This window comes from Vidua macroura, unplaced genomic scaffold, assembly GCF_024509145.1.
Source record: "Vidua macroura isolate BioBank_ID:100142 unplaced genomic scaffold, ASM2450914v1 whyUn_scaffold_251, whole genome shotgun sequence".
NCBI lineage: Eukaryota > Metazoa > Chordata > Aves > Passeriformes > Viduidae > Vidua > Vidua macroura.
In genome coordinates, this window is record NW_026530615.1 from 8998 (window position 1) to 29245 (window position 20248).

At 63.1% G+C, this 20248-nt stretch overlaps 3 protein-coding genes across 3 annotated transcripts; 1 reads left to right on the forward strand and 2 right to left on the reverse strand.

Annotated features, from left to right (window-relative positions):
• Positions 1–2733: 2733 nt before the first annotated feature.
• Positions 2734–4798, forward strand: FDX2 (ferredoxin 2). The gene is given in 8 exon segments (XM_053969578.1): positions 2734–2778; positions 2780–2818; positions 2820–2851; positions 2939–2973; positions 2976–3044; positions 4354–4441; positions 4540–4588; positions 4590–4798. Coding segments are annotated over 8 exon segments (465 nt in total). The 3' UTR covers positions 4698–4798.
• A 1734-nt stretch (positions 4799–6532) lies between these two features.
• ICAM5 (intercellular adhesion molecule 5) lies at positions 6533–11475 on the reverse strand. The gene is given in 14 exon segments (XM_053969579.1): positions 6533–6913; positions 6915–6964; positions 7061–7106; positions 7108–7206; positions 7208–7325; positions 7409–7691; positions 8443–8721; positions 8829–9071; positions 9167–9445; positions 9545–9823; positions 9942–9975; positions 9977–10254; positions 10323–10601; positions 11144–11475. Coding segments are annotated over 14 exon segments (2490 nt in total). The 5' UTR covers positions 11202–11475; the 3' UTR covers positions 6533–6748.
• A 348-nt stretch (positions 11476–11823) lies between these two features.
• LOC128803007 (WW domain-binding protein 11-like) lies at positions 11824–19309 on the reverse strand. Its single transcript, XM_053969580.1, has 7 exons — positions 19300–19309; positions 18470–18697; positions 17013–17912; positions 14873–15148; positions 14526–14795; positions 13558–13800; positions 11824–12639 (listed from the first exon to the last, which is right to left on the reverse strand). Exons 1-7 carry the CDS (start codon positions 19307–19309, stop codon positions 12425–12427), a joined length of 2142 nt encoding a protein of 713 aa, XP_053825555.1. The 3' UTR covers positions 11824–12424.
• Positions 19310–20248: the final 939 nt, after the last annotated feature.

The window sequence follows — 20248 nt, forward strand, 5'->3', positions numbered from 1 at the left end:
ATTTTCAGCTTTCCACCCCTCCCCCCCTTGAAAGATTTGGGGAAAATTCCCAAAATTTTGGGTTTTTTTTTTTGGTTTTTTTGTTAAATTTTTGGATTTCAGGGCTCCCCAACCTTTTTTTTGAGGGGAAAAATTCAATTTTTTTTCCACTTTTGGGTTTTTTTTTTTGGAGGGGGATCCAGGTTTGGGGTGGTTTTTGGGGGGATTTTCTCCATTTTTGGGGTTTCTTCATTTTTTGGGGTGAATTCTCTTTTTTTTGGGGTTTTTTCCATTTTTTTAGGGGGGAAAAATTCTCTCATTTTTTTTTTCCTCTTTTTTTGGGGTGAATTCTCTCATTTTTTGGGGTTTTTTTCCTTTTTTTTGGGGTGATTTCTCCCCATTTTTGGGATTTCATTTTTTGGGGTGAATTATCTTTTTTTTGGGTTTTTTTTCCATTTTTTGGGGGGTGAATTCTCTCATTTTTTGGTTTTTTTTTTTCCTTTTTTGGGGTGATTTCTCCCCCTTTTTTGTTTTTTTTTTTTAATTTTTGGGGGGATTTTCTCCATTTTTGGGTTTTTCCCATTTTTTGGGGTTTCTCCCCCTTTTTTGGGGGGGATTTTCCATTTTTTGGGTGATTTCTCCCCTTTTTGGTTTTTTTTTCCATTTTTTTGGGGTGATTTCTCCCCATTTTTGGGGTTTATTAATTTTTTGGGGTGATTTTTTTGGGTTTTTTTTCCATTTTTTTGGGTAAATTCTCCCCATTTTTTTTTGGTGTTTCTTCATTTTTTTGGGGTTTCTCCCCTTTTTTTGAGATTTTCCTTTTTTTTGGGATGAATTCTCCCCCTTTTTTTGGGGTTTTTTAATTTTTTGGGGATGTTCTCTCCCTTTTTTGGGTTTTTTTTTTTCCTTTTTTGGGGCTGAATTCTCCCCTTTTTTGAGCTTTCCCATTTTTTGGGGTTTCTCCCCCTTTATTTGAATTTCCCCCTTTTTTTTTTGGGTCCAATCCCTCTCTTTAAACATTTCCTGGGTGTTTTTTTCGCTATTTTTTTTTAAATTTTCCCCTTTTTTTACCAACTGGAGCCGTTTGACTCTTTATTTTTGGGCTAAAATCCACCTTTTTCCTTGAATCCACCTTTTATTTTTTAAATCGACCAAATCTTCCTTTTTTTCTCTTTTGTTTTTAGGGTTTTTTTTTTTTGGGATTTGGGGTTTTTCCCTGTTTTTATTGCCTGGTTTTGCTGTAAGGGGGGATTCGCCCCCACCCCCCAAAAAAAAAAATAAAATTCTATTTATAGCTCTACCCCCTCACCCTTTTTATTTTGGGTTTTTTTGGGGTTTTTTTTGGGGTTATTTCGGTGTCGTTTCGTTATTTCTGCTGCGCCCTCGTTCGGGGGGTTCTGCCGTCCCCAAATTTCCCCCCAAAATTCCCAAATTTCCACCCAAAATTCCCAATTTCCCTCCAAAATTCCCCAATTTCCACCCAAAATTCCCAAATTTCCCCCAAAATTCCCAAATTTCCACACAAAATTCCCAAATTTCCACCCAAAATTCCCAAATTTCCACCAAAATTCCCAAATTTCCACTCAAAATTCCCAAATTTCCACCAAAAAAATCCCCAAATTTCCCTCCAAAATTCCCCAATTTCCACCCAAAATCCCCAATTTTCCCCCAAAACTCCCAAATTTCCACACAAAATTCCCAATTTACCCCCAAATTCCCCAATTTCCACACAAAATTCCCAAATTTCCACCCAAAATTCCCCAAATTTCCACCCAAAATTCCCCAATTTCCACCCAAAATTCCCAAATTTCCACCCAAAATTCCCCAATTTCCACCCAAAATTCCCAAATTTCCACCCAAAATTCCCCAATTTTCACCCAAAAATTCCCAAATTTCCCTCCAAAATTCCCCAATTTCCCCCAAAATTATCCAGTTTCCCTAATTTCCACCCAAAATCCCCAATTTACCCTCCAAAATTCCCAACTTTTCCCCCAAAATCCCAAATTTCCACCCAAAATCCCCAATTTCCATCCAAAATTCTAAATTTCCACCCAAAATCCCCCAATTTCTCTCCAATTTCCCCAATTTCCACCCAAAATTCCCAAATTTCCCCCAAATTCCCAATTTCCACACAAAATTCCCAAATTTCCACCCAAAATTCCCAAATTTCCACCCAAAATTCCCCAATTTCTCTCCAATTTCCCCAATTTCCACACAAAATCCCCAATTTCCACCCAAAATTCCCAACTTTTCCCCCAAATTCCCCAATTTCCACCCAAAATTCCCAAATTTCTCTCCAATTTCTCTCCAAAATTCCCAATTTCCACCCAAAATTCCCCAATTTCCACCCAAAATTCCCAAATTTCACCCCAAAATTCCCAAATTTCCACCCAAAATCCCCAATTTCCACCCAAAATCGGATTTCCCCCCAAATTTCCCTCCAAAATCCCCACTTTCCACCCAAAATTCCCAAATTTCCACACAAAATTCCCAAAATTTCCACCTAAAATCCCCCAATTTCACCCCAAAATTCCCAAATTTCTCTCCAATTTCCCCACAAAATCCCCGATTTCCACCCAAAATTCCCCAATTTAGCTCTAATTCCCCCAATTTCCCTCAAATTTCCCTCCAAAATCCCCAAAATTTTCCCCCAAAATTCCCAAATTTCCCCCAAATTCGCGGCCGGCCTCCACTCCGGCTCGGCTCCGCCCCTCCGCCGGCGGTCACGTGACGCCGGTCACGTGGGCGCCCAACATGGCGGCGCCCATGGCGGCGGCGAGCGGCGGCTCCGTGACGCGGGCGGCTGCTCCGGGGCGTCTCCCGCAGCCTCAGCGGCGGCGGGGGCCGCGGCCGAGGAGCCCGAGGCCGCCGTGTGAGTACCGGGGACGCCCTCCCGGGGCGGCGGCGCCGCAGTCCGGTGCTGAGGCCGCTGTGGCGTGTCCCCGCCCCCTCTCCCCAGGGTTAACGTCGTGTTCGTGGACCGGGAGGGGCGGCAGTGCCGGTGCGCGGCAGAGTCGGCGACAACGTGCTGCACCTGGCGCAGCGGCACGGGCTGGAGCTGGAGGGTCGGCACCGGGAACGGGACCGGGACCGGGACCGGGGAACGGGAACGGGAACGGGGCTGGGACCCGGGAACGGGGCCGGGACCGGGAGCGGAGCTGGGAACCGGGAACGGGGATGGGAACGGGAAACGGGGATGGGAACGGGAAACGGGGCGGGACCGGGAGCGGGGCTGGGAACGGGGAACGGGAAACGGCACCGGGACCGGGGAACGGGGCTGGGACCGGGAACGGGGCTGGAAACGGAAAACGGGACCGGAAAAGGGGCTGGGAACGGGGAACGGGACCGGGAACGGGAGCGGGACCGGGAACGGGAACGGGGCTGGGACCGGGAACGGGGCTGGGAACGGGGAACGGGGCTGGGAACGGGGAACGGGGCTGGGAACGGGGAACGGGGCTGGGAACGGGGAACGGGGCTGGGACCGGGAAACGGGGGCTGGGACCGGGACCTGGGGAAGGCACTCGGGGCTCCGGGAGGCTCCCGGTACTGATAGGGGGGGTCCCGCGGCGGTTCTGGGGGGGGGTTCGGTGCTGACAGCGCTTCCAGGGGGTCTCCCGGTGTTACCGGGGCTAACGGCAGCTCCCGGGGGGCTGTTCCGGTGTTACCGGGGCCTTCCCGGGGCTGTTCCGGTGTTACTGGGGCTGTCCCGGGGCGTTCCCGGGGGGCGTTCCCGGTGCTAACGGCGGCTCCCGGCGCTGTCGCGGGGCTACCGGGCCATTCCGGAGGGGCTATCCCGGTTTCACTGGGGCGTTCCTGGTTTTACCGGGCCGTTCCCGGTGTTCCCAGGCCGTTCCCGGTGTTCCCTGGCCGTTCCCGGGGGGCTGTCCCCGTTTTTACCGAGGCGTTCCCGGTGTTCCCTCCCGGGCCATTCCGGGGGGGCTATCCCGGTTGTACCGGGCCGTTCCGTTGTTCCCGGTGTTCCGGGCCATTCCCGGTGTTCCCGGGCCGTTCCCGGTGTTCCCTGGCCATTCCCGGGCCGTTCCTGTTGTTCCCTGGCCATTCCCGGGGGCTATCCCGGTGTTCCCGGGCCATTCCCGTGTGCCATCCCGGTGTTCCCGGGCCGTTCCCGGTTTTCCCGGGCCGTTCCCGGTGTTCCCTGGCCGTTCCCGGTTTTACCGGGCCATTCCCGGTGTGCTATCCCGGTGTTCCCGGGCCATTCCCGGTTTTCCCGGGCCATTCCCGGTGTTCCCGGGCCATTCCCGGTTTTCCCGGGCCATTCCCCGGTTTTCCCGGTGTGCCATTCCGGTGGTTCCCGGGCCATTCCCGGTTTTCCCGGGCCGTTCCCGGTTTTACCGGCTCTCCCGGCTCCCTCAGGCGCCTGCGAGGCCTCCCTGGCCTGTTCCACCTGCCACGTTTACATCAGCGAGCCGCACCTGGGGCAGCTCCCGGCGCCGGACGAGCGGTAACGGCACCCCCCAAACCCCCCCCCCGGTAACCCCGGGAGCCCCCCGGGAGCCCCGGTAGCCCCGGGAGCCCCGGTAGCCCGTGCCGTGCCCGCAGGGAGGAGGATCTGCTGGACCAGGCGCCGCTGCTGCGCGAGAACTCGCGGGCTGGGCTGCCAGCTGCGCCTGGGCCCCGCGCTGGAGGGGGCGCGCATCGCCCTGCCCCAGCGCACCCGCAACTTCTACGTGGACGGGCACGTCCCCAAACCCCACTGAGAGTGCGGGGCGCCCCCGGAGCCCCCCGGACCCCTGAGGGCACCCCCCAAACCGCCCCCGAACCCCTGGAGACACCCCCGAACCCACTGAGAGTGGGGGGCGCCCCCGGAGCCGAGGGGGCACCCCCCGAACCCCACTGAGAGCCTGGGTACCCCAAAACCTGAGAGGAACACCCCCAAACCCCACTGAGAGTGGGGGGCGCCCCCAAACCCCACTGAGACCCTGGGGACACCCCCAAACTTCACTGAGACCCGAGGGACACCCCTATACCCCCCCGAACCCCTGGGGGCGCCCCCGAACCCCACTGAGACCCTGGGACCCCCCCAAACCCGAGAGGGACACCCCCAAACCCCCCCGAACCCCTGGGGACACCCCCGAACCCCACTGAGACCCTGGGGAACCCCCGAACCCCACTGAGTGCCTGGGTACCCCAAAACCTGAGAGGGACACCCCCAAACCCCACTGAGAGTGGGGGGCGCCCCCCAAACCCCACTGAGACCCTGGGGACACCCCCCAAACTTCACTGAGACCCGAGGGACACCCCTATACCCCCCCCGAACCCCTGGGGACGCCCCCGAACCCACTGAGAGCCTGGGTACCCCCAAACCCGAGAGGGGCACCCCCAAACCCCCCCGAACCCCTGGGGACACCCCCCAAACCCCCCCGAACCCCTGGGGACACCCCCGAACCCCACTGAGAGCCTGGGTACCCCAAAACCTGAGAGGGACACCCCCAAACCCCACTGAGAGCCTGGGTACCCCCAAACCCGAGAGGGGCACCCCCAAACCCCCCCCGAACCCGAGGGGGCACCCCCAAACCCCACTGAGCCCCTGGGGTACCCCCAAACCGCTGTGGACACCCCCAAACCCCACTGAGCTCGGGGGGCGACCCCGACCCCCCCCCCCAAAAAAAAAAAAAAATTCCCGGGGTTCTGGATTCGGGATAACGAGCGCTGGCTCATTAATGAGTGACTAATTAGGGGTGGGGGGGGCTCGGTGACATCGGGGGACAAGGACGGGGGTCCTGGGACAGAGTTTGGGGGACAGGCGGGGGGGGGGGGTGACACCCCCCGACAGCGGGATCGTTTATTGGGGGTCGCTCCGGGGGCCCCCCCGGAACACCCAGCCCTGAGTGCTCCCAAATCCCTAAAATCGCCCCAAAATCCCCTCGGGAATGAGCCGGGGGAGGGGGGGGGGGGGATCTTTGGGGACCCCCCCCCCAAAATCCCCTCCCCACCGGGCCGGTGTTGTACCCCCCCCAAAATCCCCCCAAAAAACCCTGTGGTGGGGCGGGGGGGACCCCACGGGGATGGTCCCGGTCCCGGTTTTGGTCCCGATCCCGATCCTGATCCGGGTTTTGGTCCCGATCCCAGTCCCGATCTTGATCCCGGTCTTGGTCCCGGTTCCGATCCTGGTCCTGGTCCCGGTCCCGGTCCCGATCCTTGTCCCGGTCCTGATCCCGGTCTTGGTCCCGGTCCTGAGCCCAGTCTCGGTCCCGACCCCGATCCAGGTCTCGGTCCCGATCCCGGTCCAGGTCCCGGTCCTGATCCCCGGTCCCAATCCCGATCCTGGTCCCGGTCTCGGTCCCGGTCCTCAGTCCCGGTCCCGGTCCCAGTCCCGGTCTCGATCCTGGTCCCGGTCTCAGTCCCAGTCCCGGTCCCAATCCCGATCCTGGTCCCGGTCTCGGTCCCGGTCCCGGTCCCAGTCCCGGTCTCGATCCTGGTCCCGGTCTCAGTCCCAGTCCCGATCCCGGTCTCGGTCCCAATCCCCGGTCCCAATCCCAATTCCGGTCCCGATCCCGGTCCCGATCCCGGTCTCAGTCCCGGTCCCGTCCCAGTCCCGGTCCCAGTCTCGGCCCCGGTCCCGGTCCCGGTCCCGGTCCCGGCTGAGCGAGCTGGATGCCCAAACCCTCCGTGCCGTTGCGCCGGTACCAACGGGCACCTCCAGAGGAACCCTTGGCACCCTCGCACTCCCAAACCCCAAAACCGCCCCAAAAAACCGCCCCCAAAACCGGCTGGGGCCGGGCTCGGGGTTCCCCGGCGGCGCTCCCGCTCACGGCTGCGTGAGCTGGATACCGAAAGCGTCGCCGCGGGCGTCGCGGTGCCGGTGCAGGCGCGCGGCCTCGGAGGAGCCCTCGGCGTCGCGCACGTTGTACTCGCCCTTCTTGCACGCCGTGGTTTTCAGGTAGTAGCCACCGGCCACCGCCAGCCCCAGCGCGGGTGACGGCGCCCAGCGCTCCCAGCGCCGCCAGCGCCACCAGCCAGCTCTCTGCGGGGCGGGAGGCGCCGGTGACACCGGGACGGGACCGGTGGCACCGCCGCTCACCGCCTCTCCCCCCACCCCCGCCCCCGTTCGCCACCTCACCGTCCACCCGCACCGCGACGCTCCCGGCTCGCCGGCCGTGCCGGTTTGCTCGCCGTGCAGGTGTAAACGCCCCGGTTGGCCGCGGTGGCCCCGGTGACCGTGACCGAGCGGTTGTCGGCGGCCAGGCGCACGTTGGGCGCGGGGGGGCAGCGCCCAGGCGAAGGTGGGCGCCGGGACCCCCTCGGCGCCGCAGTCCACGGTGAAGCCGCTGCCGCGGGTGACGTTGGCGGAGGGCAGGACGCGCAGGGTGACACCGGCGGGGGCCGTCTGCGCCGGGGCGACAGCGGCCGGTGCTGAGAACCGCCCCAAAAGCCGCGGGATTCCCCCCAAAATCGCTGCCCGCACTCACACTCCACGGCCACGGTGACGTTGCGGACGGCGGAGCCGTGCGCGTTGGTGGCCCGGCACCGGTAGGTGCCCGCGTGGGCGCGGGTGACATTGCGGGTGGCCCGGGGGGGGTCCTGGCTGTCGCCCAGCTCGGTGGCGTTGGCGGGGTGGCGGGGGTCGCCCAGCTTGGCGCAGGTGACGCGCGGCGGGGGGTTCCCGGTGGCGGCGCAGCCCAGCTCGGCCGGGGTCCCCTCCAGCCACCGCCGCCGCTCGGGGCAGCCGCGCTCGCCGAGGCTCGGCTGGTCTGGAAGCGGGGGGAGGCGGCGGGGGAAGGGAGGGGGGGTGGTGATGGTGCCGGGGGACCCCCCCCCCCCCGTGAGACCACCCCTGACCCTCGCGGGGTCCACCGGGAGCGCCCCCGGTACCGCTGGGACCGGTCCGAGCGCAGCCGGGCTCCGCCCCATCCGCATCCCCATCCCGGCACGGCTCCGGGATTCCCGGCATGGATGTGGCACTCCTGGCGCCACCAGATCCCTGTCCCATCCCTGTGGCACCTCTGTCCCCACCAGATCCCTGTGACATTCCTGTCCCATCCCTGTCCCCACCAGATCCCTGTGACATTCCTGTCCCCACCTGATCCGTGTGACATCCCTGTGACACCCCTGTCCTCACCTGATCCCTGTGACATTCCAATCCCCACCAGATCCCTGTGACATCCCTGTGACACCCCTGTCCTCACCTGATCCCTGTGACATTCCAATCCCCACCAGATCCCTGTGACATTCCTGTCCCATCCCTGTGACATCCCTGTCCCCATCAGATCCCTGTGACATTCCAATCCCCACCAGATCCCTGTGACATCCCTGTCCCCACCCAATCCCTGTGACATTCCAATCCCCACCAGATCCCTGTGACATCCCTGTCCCATCCCTGTGACATCCCTGTCCCCACCAGATCCCTGTCCCATCCCTGTCCCATCCCGACCCCGCTCCCTGCCACATCCCCCATGCCCAGCGCACCCCGGTGTCCCCTCCCGTCGCCGGTGTCTCACTCACACTCCACGGTGACAACGACGCTCCTCACGGCCACCCCGTGCCGGTTGGTGGCCCTGCACACGTAGCGGCCGCCATCAGCCCGGGTGACCACGCGGCCGCGGGCGACCCCGCCGTGCTGGATGCCACCGTGGCGAGTGCCGCCGTCGCGGGTGCCACCGTCGCGGGCACAGCGCGTGCTGGGCGGGGGGTCCCCGTCGGCGCGACACTCCAGCTCCCGCCGCTGCCCCTCCACCCAGACCCGGCGTGCCGGACACCCCGACTCGGACAGCGTGGGCTCATCTTGTGTGGGGAGGGGAAGGGGGGACACACACAGAGGCCACCCGGTCACCTCGGCGGCCACCGAGGGGACCCGGCAGCGCCCCGGCGGCGTCCCCGGTGCCACTCACACTCCACGCGGACGGTGACGCGGCGGCTGCGCGTCCCCAGCGCGTTGGTGGCGTTGCACAGGTAGGTGCCCGCGCGCGAGCGGGTCACCGGCTCGGGCTCGCCGGTGGCCACGGCGACACCGTCGCGGCCGCACACCACGGTGGGCTCGGGGTTGCCGGTGGCGCGGCAGGACAGCGCTTCCCGCGTGCCCCGCACCCACGTGCGGTTGCCGGGGCAGCCGCTGGCCGGGATTTCGGGAAGATCTGGTGAGGGAGGGCGGGAAAAAAACAATAAAATAAATTAAAAAAAACCGGGATTCGGGGAATGCCGGGAGGGGCGGGCGAGGTGCGACACTCACAGAGCACCGCGAGCCGCGCGTCCGCGTCCTTTGTCACCACGCTGTCGCCCACCGCCAGGCTGGCCCGGCACCGGAATTCGCGGCCGTCGTCGTCGCGCCGAGCCACCAACCGGAGCTGCAGCCGGGGCTGCGGGCCCTCGGCCAGGACGCCGCCGTCCGCATCGCGGAGCTGCAGCCGCGCCGCGGGCGGCTCGGTGGCCCCGGCGTGGCAAGTCACCGTCACCTCGCTGCCCGCCGCGGCCGGGGCCGGGCTCAGCTCCAGCGCGGGCGCCGGGAATCCTGTGCGGGAACGTTCCCGCGGGTGGATCCGAGGGGATTTCGGCGTCCCCGCGGTCCCCCCGCCGCCACCCACCCACCCACCCCCTCCCGGTGCCTTACGGTAAACGTGGAGCTGCCTCCGCGCCGTCCGTGCCACCGTGGCCACCGCGGCCGTGCAGCTCAGCTCCCGCGGGCCCGGGCTGCGCGGGGACAGCTCCGTGCTGGCCGTCACCGTGTCGCCGGCCACCGCCGCGGTGACGTTCAGCGGCTCCTGGTCCAGCGCGGCGGTGACACGGATGTCCCCGGCCGGGAAGGCGCCGGCGATGCGGCAGCTGGCGTTGGCCACCGTGCCGGCCTCGAGGATGGCGGGGGCCTGGAGCTGGGGGGGCTCCGGGAGAGCTGCGGGGGGGGGACACGGCGTCACCGGGAGTGTCACATGTCCCCAGAGCCAAGGACAGCATCGCGGCGTCACCGGGAGGGTGAGAGGTCACCGCGGACGGGGACGAGGCCACTTTACCGAACACCGAGAGCGTGACGGGGACAGCGGCGCGGGGCGAACAGGGGCCCGTGCGGCCGCAGGGACAGCTCGGCGTGGCAGGTGACGTCCTGGCCGTGGTCACCGCGGGTGGCGGTCAGCAGGTGGCTCACGGCCACGCTGGCGCTGCCCTCGGCGTCGCCGAAGCTCTCGGTGCGCAGCGTTTCGGCGCCGCGCCGCAGCGTCACCGTCAGGTTCCGCACCGGTGCCACCTCCAGCACGCGGCACGTCACGTTCCGGCTGTCCCCCACCGCCACCGCCGGCACCGGCTCCAGCTCCACCCGCTCCGGCAGCTCTGGGGACCGGCAGGTGCCACCACGGTGTCCCCACGGTGTCCCCGCCAGCGCCGCCCCCGGTACTCACGGTAGACGAGGACGCCGGTGCTGGCGTTGGCCTCGGTGTCGCCGCAGCGGCCGGAGCAGGTGACGGGGCCGGGGTTCCACTGGGACACGTTCCGGAGCCGGAAGCTTTGCCAGCGGAGCCCCCCGGCCCCGGGGGTCGCGGGCAGGGGGGTCTCGAGCCCCAGCGTGGCGTTGTCCCCCGGGCAGGCGCTGCGGCTGCAGTTGACGGTCACCGAGCCCCCGAAGGCCACCACGGCCACCCGCGGCCAGGCCACCACCGTGAAGGTGCCCCGGGCGACCCCTGCGGGACCCCCACCACGGGCAGTCCCCCCCGATTCCGGCTGGGGGCGGGGGGGGACCCCCGGTGAACCTGGACTGAGACCCCCCCCACACCATTGCCGCGGTCCTGGGGGTGTCCCCGTGTGTCCCCAACCCCCCCCCCCCAGTCCAAAAGGTCACCGTGATTTTGGGGTCCTGGGGGTCCCTGCGTGTGACCCGCCCCCCCCCCCCAGTTTTAAGCGTCCCCACTATTGGGTTGGGGGTCCCTGTGTGCCCCCCCCCCAACACTCAAATGCCTTTGGTGTTTTGGGGGGGGGGGTCTCTGAGGGTCCCCCCCTCCCACTCCCCAGTGTCGTGTGCCCCCCCCCCCCCCCCAAAAAAAAAAAAATTCGCTGCAGATTTCGGGCTCTCTCTCCCTCCCCCGCCCCCCCCCCCCCCCCCCCCCCAGTTAATGGTCGCTGTTTTTTTGGGATCCTCAGAGACGCCCCCTCCCCATTCTGGAGGGTCCCCCCCGCCCCCACCCCCAAAAAAAAAAAACCCTCGGGCCCCCCCTCACCCCTTTACCTGCGAGCGCCAGAACGAGGGGGGGCAAGAGCCGCGTGGCCGGGCCGGGGGGGCCCATCGGGAGAGGAGGAGGAGGAGGGAGGGAGGTGGGGGAGGAAGAGGAGGATGGAGACGGGGATGGAGACGGCGAGGAGGGGGAGGAAAAGGGGGATGAAGATGGGGAGGGGGATGAAGCGGAGGGAGGACGGAGGCGACGGGGAAGAGGAGGATGGGGATGAAGCGGAGGAGGATGAGGAGGAAGGGAGAAGAGGAAGAGGGCGGCGGGGAAGAGGCGGCTGAGGCCGAAGGCAGCTCCTCCGCTGCCGCGCGCGCCGCCGGTCCCGCGGGGCTGCTCCTCCCCCCGCCCACGCCGACCCCTTCCCCCAGTCCCCCCCCCCCCACCCCCACCCGGTGCTCGGCGCTTCACCAACCCCCCCCTCCCCAAAAAAAAACCCAAAATCCCTCCCCGAACGCCCCCAGAGCCCTCCCCGCGTGGGCGGCTCCGGGCCGCGCGTGGGCGAAGCGACAGCGACAGACGGGACCGGCGCGGGGGGGCGGGGGGGGGGGCACGGGCTGGGGACACCGGCGATGTCACCAGCCGGGTCGGGGTGTGGCTTTGGGACAATGGTGGGGACAGCCCACCCCCACCCCCCCAGTGCCACTCGCCAGCCCGGGGTCCTGGAAAAGCCCCCCCTCGGAATTGTCCTGTCCCCAGTGGATGTCACCTGCAGCGTTTATTGGTGGGACGTGTCACTGTCACCTGCCTGTCCCCTCCCTCCTGGCTCCTTGTCCTCCCGCCAGCACCGAAGTGCCCGGGATTCAACCCCGATGCTCCCCGCCCGGAGCTCCGAGACCTCCAAAAGTCACCAAATCCATCCCAAAAAAAAAAAAAAAAAAACAAAAAACCACCCCGATGCTCCCCACCCGGAGCTCCGAGACCTCCAAAAGTCACCAAATCCATCCCCAAAAAAAAAAAAACAAAACAAAAAACCACCCCGATGCTCCTCGCCCGGAGCTCCGAGACCTCCAAAAGTCACCAAATCCATCCCAAAAAAAAAAAAACAAAAAAACACTCGAGGGATAAAAAATCCGGAGCGAACCCCGGAGATCCACGCCAGGGCCCGGCTGGACGTCACCATCCCAGCCCATCCCAGCCCATCCCAGTCCATCCCAGTCCATCCCAGTCCATCCCAGTCCGGGAGCCGCATCCGCCGCGGTCGGTCCCCGCTGTCGCCGTCCCCTCGGTGGCCGCGGTGGAAGGGACGGGCCGGGGGTCCCGGCCCCTCCACGGCCTCTCCCCGGCTACGGGGCTCCGTTGGGAGCGGCCGCAGCGGCCTGGGAGCTGCCCGGTGGCCGCAGGGGCCGGGCGTCCGGCGGCGGCTGCCGCTTCCAGAGCCAGTACTCGCCGATTTTGGTGCTGTGGCGGTGGAGGAAGAAGGCGCCGGCCAGGCCCAGGAGGGCGAGCGCCGGCAGCAGCACCCCCAGGAGCACCGGGAGCAGCGGGACCGAGTCGTCGTCTGGGGGGGGGGAAACGGGAGCGGGGTCAGTGGGCAGGGGGCTGCTGTGCCCCGGGACCACCAGGAGCCCAAAAAACCACAAAAGCCTCCAAGATCTCCAGGGCCTGAGACCCCCAGAACCCCCAAGACCACCCAGGACCCCAAATATCCCAAAGAACCCCCAGGAGCCCAAAAACCCCAAAGGCCTCCAAGATCTCCAGGGCCTGAGACCCCCAGAACCCCCAGAACCCCCCGGACCCCAAATATCCCAAAGAACCTCCAGGACCACCAGGAGCCCAAAAACCCCAAAGGCCTCCAAGATCTCCAGGACCTCCAAGACCCCCAAGACCACCTAGGACCCCAAATATCCCAAAGAACCCCCAGGAGCCCAAAAACCCAAAAGCCTCCAAGATCTCCAGGGCCTCCAAGACCCCCAGAACCCCCAAGACCACCCAGGACCCCCAACCCCAAAGAACCCCCAGGAGCCCAAAATCCCCAAAGACCCCCAGTAGCCCAAAAACCCCAAAGACCCCCAGAAGCCCAAAATCCCCAAAGACCCCCAGAAGGCCAAATACCCCAAAGTCCCCCAGAAGCCCAAAGACCCCCAGAAGCCCAAAGTCCCCCAGGAGCCCAAAGACCCCCAGAAGCCCAAAATCCCCAAAGACCCCAAAGACCCCAAAGTCCCCCAGAAGCCCAAAGACCCCCAGAAGCCCAAAATCCCCAAAGACCCCCAGAAGCCCAAAGTCCCCCAGGAGCCCAAAGACCCCCAGAAGCCCAAAATCCCCAAAGACCCCCAGAAGCCCAAAGACCCCCAGAAGCCCAAAGACCCCCAGAAGCCCAAAATCCCCAAAGACCCCAAAGTCCCCCAGAAGCCCAAAGACCCCCAGAAGCCCAAAGACCCCCGCGGCCCCCCCGGACCCCCGGGACCCCCTCACACACAGTGGACCCAGACGGTGACTTCTCTCTCGGCCGTCCCCAGCTCGTTGGTGGCCTGGCACAGGTAGGTCCCGGCGTGGGCGCGGTGGGCGCGGCGCGCCGTTCCGAGGGGGAAGGAATTCCCGTCCTTGGAACATCTCACCTGCGGCCGAGGCGAGCCCCTGGCGCTGCAGTTCAGGGTCTCCTCCTGCCCCTCCGTCCAGTTCTGCTGCGGGGGGCAGCTCTCCGTGTCCAGCCGTGGTTTGGCTGTGGGAAAAGCCGGGATGAGGAGCAGGGAAAGACGGGATAATGACCAGGAAGAACTGGGATGGGGGCAAGGAAAAGGTGGGATGGAAACCAGGAAAAGGTGGGATAAGGACCAGGAAAAACTGGGATGGGGGCAAGGAAAAGGTGGGATGGAAACCAGGAAAAGGTGGGATAAGGACCAGGAAAAACTGGGATGGGGGCAAGGAAAAGGTGGCATAAGGACCAGGAAAAGGTGGGATAAGGACCAGGAAGAACTGGGATGGGGGCAAGGAAAAGGTGGCATAAGGACCACGAAAAGGTGGGATGGGGGCAAGGAAAAGGTGGCATAAGGACCAGGAAAAACTGGGATGGGGGCAAGGAAAAGGTGGGATGGAAACCAGGAAAAGGTGGGATAAAGACAAGGAAAAGGAGGGATAAGGACCAGGAAAAACTGGGATGGGGGCAAGGAAAGGGTGGGACAAGGCAAAGGTGGGATAAGGAGCAGGAAAAGCTGAGAGGGGGCAAGGAAAAGGTGGGACAAGGAAAAGGTGGGATAATGACCAGGAAAAACTGGGATGGGGGCAAGGAAAAGGTGGGACAAGGCACAGGTGGGACAAGGAGCAGGAAAAGCCGGGATGGGACAAGGAAAAGGTGGGATGGGGACCAGGAAAAACTGGGATGGGGACAAGGCAAAGGCATTCCAGGGGCCGGAATTCCCGTCGGCAGCGCCGCGGCCGCGCTCTCACCCAGCACGCGGATCGTCTGCGATCTGTTCCTCGCGGCGAAGGGCGGCATCTCGGCCACGCAGGCCAGCTCCAGCCCCTTCTCCGCGTCCTCCTCCCGCACCGGCACGCTGAAATTCACCGGGGGCCGCCTCGATTCCCCCAGATCCCGTCCCCGGGCCCGCACCCGCACCCGGGCGTCGCTGCCGGCACCGTCCGGCACCGAGCAGCGCCCGCTCAGCTCCGCGCCGGCCGCGGCGGCGTCGGCGACGTCCAGCAGCGGCACGGGGAGATCTGCGGGCGGCAAGCGAGCGGGGGATTGGCGTCGCCGCCGCGACGCCGCCCGCGTGCTCCCCGCGCGGGTCACTTACGGTACACCTGGAGCGTGGCGTTGGCGTGGATCTCCGCGCCGCCCAGGCGGGCGGAGCAGCCCAGCCGGACGCTGCCCTCGCGCTCCACGGTGACCTCGGCGGTGGCGCCGCGGCCGTCGCGGCCGGGCGTGGCCGGCCACGTGCGGTTGTCGGCGGTGATGGTGAAATCGGTGGCGGGGATGCGGCGCCCCGCGGTGCAGGTGACGTTGAACGGCTTCTTCCACCTGGGGTCCGAGGCGGACAGCGACAGGCGGGGAGCCTCTGGGAGCGCCGGCGCTGGGAGGGGACGCTGGGGTGAGGCGTGGCGGGGAAATAATGGGGGGAAAATGGGGGGGACAGCGGGAAAATGGTGGGGGAAATGGGGAAAACAGCAGGAAAATGGGGGGGGAATGGAGAAAAATGGGGGAAAACAGCAGGAAAATAATGGGGGGAAATGGGGAAAAATGGGGGGAAACAGCAGGAAAATAATGGGCAGAAATGGGGAAACAGCAGGAAAATAATGGGGAAACAACAGGAAAATAATGGGGGGAAATGGGGAAAAATGGGGGGAAACAGCAGGAAAATAATGGGGAGAAATGGGGAAACAGCAGGAAAATAATGGGGAAACAACAGGAAAATAATGGGGGGAAATGGGGAAAAAATGGGGGGAAACAGCAGGAAAATAATGGGGGGAAATGGGGAAAAAATGGGGGGAAACAGCAGGAAAATAATGGGGGAAACAACAGGAAAATAATGGGAAAAAGGGGGAAAACAGCAGGAAAATAATGGGGAGAAATGGGGGAAACAGCAGGAAAATAATGGGGGAAAATGGGGGAAACAGCAGAAAAATAATGGGGGAAACAACAGGAAAATTATGGGGGAAAATGGGGAAAAAGCAGGAAAATTATGGGGGAAAATGGGGAAAAAGCAGGAAAATAATGGGGGAGAAAGGAGAAAAATGGGGAAAAGAGCAGAAAAATAATGGGGAAAAATGGAGAAAACAGCAGGAAAATAATGGGGAGAAAATGGGGGGAAACAGTGGGAAAATGGGGGAAACAGCAGGAGAACAGCCCTGTGATGGGGTGGGGTAGCTCGGGGGGGGTTGTGGTGAAAATGGCCTGAACTACAAAATCCCTGTGAAATCCCTATAAAATCCCTACAAAATCAGTTCTAAATTAAATTAATTAATAAAATTCCATCCCATCCCCTATTACTAATTTTGCCTTCTGTCCCACGTGGTAAATAATTCTGACTAAACCCTTTTGTCCCGACGTTTACCTTAACAAACGGTTCATTTTCCTATCAATACATCAATTTTCCACCCTTTATCCATCAGGACAAAAAAAAAAAAAAAAAAAAAAAAAAAAAAACCACCAGCCTTGCCTCCAGAATTCCAGACACTTCAAAACCCCTGGGGCCAAAAAATCCAAAAATCGGCTCCAGCCACCCCTGAGCTCTTCTTGGAGAAGGAATCCAGAAATCTCGGGTGCCCTGGGGGCGGTTTGGGGGTCGTTTGTGCACTTCAGGGAGCTTCCCGGCCAGGGATTCTCAATTCCTGGAGAAGTTTTGGGGGGAAAAAAAACCTCCCAGCCTCATCCTCATCACTGAATTTCGGTGTTTTCCCAGCAAAACATCCCCAGCCGAGGTCACCGGGGTGCGGAGAAGCCCCTAAAATTTGGGTGAAGCTCCCCCAGGAAGCAAAGGAAACCCCCCCAGGGTGGCTGAAAAGCCTCCAAAATTCCGGGAAAGCGGAGAAAAATAAATCCCCGAAGTGTTGAGGAAGCCCCCCGGGCTGGGTCCCCGCCCGAGGCCGGGGGGATTCCCCGGCAGGGCCGCGATTTCCGATCCCCCTTGAGCGGAACCGTCCCTCCCTTTCCCGGAATGCCCGCGCCAGGAAGGGAGGCGAGGAGGGAGCAAGAAAATCCCGCTGGTTTTTTTAGGGATTTCGCAAGAATTAACAAAATTCCCCGCTCCATCCATCCCCCCCGCGGCGGGGACAACGACCGGGCTCGGGTAGAGGGAGGGGGGGGACACCCAGGGCGCGGTGACACCTCCGCGGATGGCGGCGAGCGGGGACATGCGGGGTCGTGCCCCGGGGGTCTCCCGGTCCCCCCCCGGTCACCCCCCCGCCCGCCCGGTGCCACCCGCAGTGTCCCCTCACCTGCGATGACACCCAGCGTGCCCAGGGCCAGCGCCAGCAGCGCGGGGGCCACCATCCCGGAGGGGACACCGGCTCCCGGTCCTGCGGGGGCGACACCGGCTCCCGGTCCTGCGGGGGCGCCGGGATGCGCCGGGAACACCGGGGAGGGTCCGGTGGTGGTCGGTGGGCTCAGGGTCTCTGGGGTCGGTGGGCTCAGGGTCTCTGGGGTCGGTGGGTTCAGGGTCTTTGGGGTCGGTGGGCTCAGGGTCCCTGGGGTCGGTGGGTTCAGGGTCCCTGGGGTCGGTGGGTTCAAGGTCTTTGGGGTCGGTGGGTTCAGGGTCCCTGGGCTGGATCCGGTGCGGGTCCGGACCCCGGTGTGGGTCGGTTCGGGCTCTCCGGTGTGGCTCGGTTCGTGCTCCCCGGTGTGGGTCGGTTCGGGCTCCCCGGTGTGGGTCGGTTCAGGCTCTCCGGTGTGGGTCGGTTCAGGCTCTCCGGTGTGGGTCGGTTCGGGCTCTCCGGTGTGGCTCGGTTCGGGCTCCCCGGTGTGGGTCGGTTCGGGCTCCCCGGTGTGGGTCGGTTCGTGCTCTCCGGTGTGGGTCGGTTCGGGCTCTCCGGTGTGGGTCGGTTCGGGCTCTCCGGTGTGGGTCGGTTCGGGCTCTCCGGTGTGGCTCGGTTCGGGCTCTCCGGGACGCGTCCCTTGCGGCTCTTCCCGGCTCCGTCCGGGTCGGGGTCTCGGTGTTGGCTCTGGGATGCGCACCCGTCGCCGTGTCCGTCCCTCGGTCACTCCGTCTGTCCGTCCGCCGCCTCCCGGCCCGCCCCGCTCGGGGCGCTCGCTGCTTTTATCCCCGGGCCCGTCCCCGCCCCCGGGGAATTTCCGGGGCTGCGGGGACTTCGCGCCGGGACCCGCCGGGCCTCGAGGGGCTGCCCGGGGAGGGCTCCGCACCCCGCGGCAATTTCTTGTCCCCTTGTCCCGGGATTGGGACAATTTTCCTGTCCCCCTGTCCCGAGATTGGGACAATTTTCCTGTCCCCCTATCCCGAGATTGTGACAATTTTTCTGTCCCTCTGTCCCGGGATTGTGACAATTTTCCTGTCCCCCTGTCCTAGGATGGGACAATTTTCCTGTCCTCCTGTCCCGAGATTGTGACAATTTTCCTGTCCCCCTGTCCTGGGATTGGGACAATTTTGCTGCCCCTCTTTCCCTCCTGCCCCTCTGCCACGTCCCCCTTGTCCCCTCCTTGTCACCCTTGGGTGAGCCCCCAAGCCCTGAAGTGCCACCGGCAGCTCGTGACGGGGCTGTCACCCGCCTGTCACCCGCCTGTCACCCGCCCTGGGGTGGCTGCAGAGGCCACCATTGGGCGCCGGTGTCACCAGGGGCTGCGACTTCCTCTATTTTTTTGACACCAGGGGATTTTTGTCACCCCCGGAGCCGTGGGAACATCCCTGACGCCCCCGGGATGTCCCTGTAGCTGTCCCCACTGTCCCCATCCCGGCGTTTCCCTCCCCCGGTGGTGGCACCCAGCGCTGCCACCCTCCCTCCTGTCACCTCCGGGCCACCGGGCCGGCTGCAGAGGAGGAGGAGAGGCCGGTGACAATTGTCGCGACAACGGAGGGGTGTCACGACCCCGCTGCGGAGGTGAAAGCCGCGCCACCGCCGCTCCCCGGGATTGTCCTTGTCGCTGGAATTTCGGGAATGCCGGGAGCCTCCTGCGGCGCAGGGACAAGGACAGGGATGGGCGACAGCACAAGGAGGGGACAAGGGGGACGTGGCAGAGGGGCAGGAGGGAAAGAGGGGCAGCAAAATTGTCCCAGTCCCAGGACAGGGGGACAGGAAAATTGTCACAATCCCAGGACAGGGAGGACAGGAAAATTGTCCCAATCCCGGCACAGGGGGACAGGAAAATTGTCCCATCCTAGGACAGGGGGACAGGAAAATTGTCCCATCCTAGGACAGGGGGGACAGGAAAATTGTCCCAATCCCAGGACAGGGGGACAGGAAAATTGTCCCATCCTAGGACAGGGGGGACAGGAAAATTGTCCCAATCCCAGGACAGGGGGACAGGAAAATTGTCCCAATCCCGGGACAGGGGGACAGGAAAATTGTCCCAATCCTAGCACAGGGGACACTGGGATGGACTTCCAGGGACATTTGGGGGGGGGGCGCACAGGAACGCGTGGGTCAGGGGCAGGACAGGCGGGGACAAAGGCGACACCAATGCGCTGCCACCTCCGAGTCAACAGGATGTGCCACCCCCACCCCCCCCCGCGGGACGTGGCCCGGTGCCAGCGTCCCCTCGTGCCACTGTCACCTCCTGCCATGGCCCCTGTCCCCTTCTCGGTCCCCCTGTGTCGCCCCCAGCCCCATTTGTGGCCTCTGTCCCCTCCCTCCCCTCTTGTCCCCTCCTGTCGCCTCCCGGGCGTGCCAGGAAGCGGCTCCGGACCTGCCCCGAGATTTTTCCCGGAGCCGGGAGCCAATTCCCGGAATTGGTGGCCCCTCACCTGGAAAACCGGGAAAAAAAACCGGGGGAAACCGGGAAAAAAATCGGGGAAAAACCCCCCCCCCCGGCAGAAATCACCGGGATCGGGATGGGCACGGCCGGGAGATCCCCCCCCCCAAAAAAAAAAAAAAACAACAAAAAAACCCAAAAAAACAGCAGGAGGAGGAGGGAGGCGCGGAATTCCAGCGGTTCCTTGGGATACGCCGACACCCGGGAAGGTCCCAGTTCCTCCCAGTTTCCCCCCAGTTGGATCCCCGGCCCCCTCAAAATTCCCGATTTTTTTTTTTTTTTTTTTCCCGGGATATTCCCCCCAAAACCCGCGCCGGCACCCTCAGGACTCCAAGAGGGACACGGACCTAAATTCCTAAAATTCCCCTCGGGACGCCCAAAATTCCCCCAAACCTCGACCTCCCCCCCCCTTCCCAGATTTCCCCCTGGGAATGAGGGGGGGGGGGACTCCCCAAATTTGCCCCGGGGAGGGCGCGGAGCAAGGCCAGACCCTCCCCTGCGCCCCAAATTTCCGAGGAATCCGGTGAGCTCCGAATTTGTTTTTCCCGAATTTCCTCCTTTTCCGGCTCCCACCTTCCCGAGCGGAGCCCGGGGGGGGGGGGCAGGATGGGGACATTTGGGGACATTTGGGGACATTTTGGGTGGGGGGGGAGGGGGGAACACACCCACATTAAAAAATCCCTCTGCCACCACGACCCCGAAATTCCCAAAATTCCACCCACAGGGATGGAATCCGTGGAAAACCCCGCGG

Coding starts and splice junctions, on each gene's coding strand:
- LOC128803007 (XM_053969580.1), bottom strand. Junction 17,913..18,469: donor GAAACGCCGGGATGGGGACA/GTGGGGACAGCT, acceptor CTCCCCGGGCAG/CCCCTCGAGGCCCGGCGGGT. Junction 14,796..14,872: donor CGCCACGCTCCAGGTGTACC/GTAAGTGACCCG, acceptor TGCCGCCCGCAG/ATCTCCCCGTGCCGCTGCTG.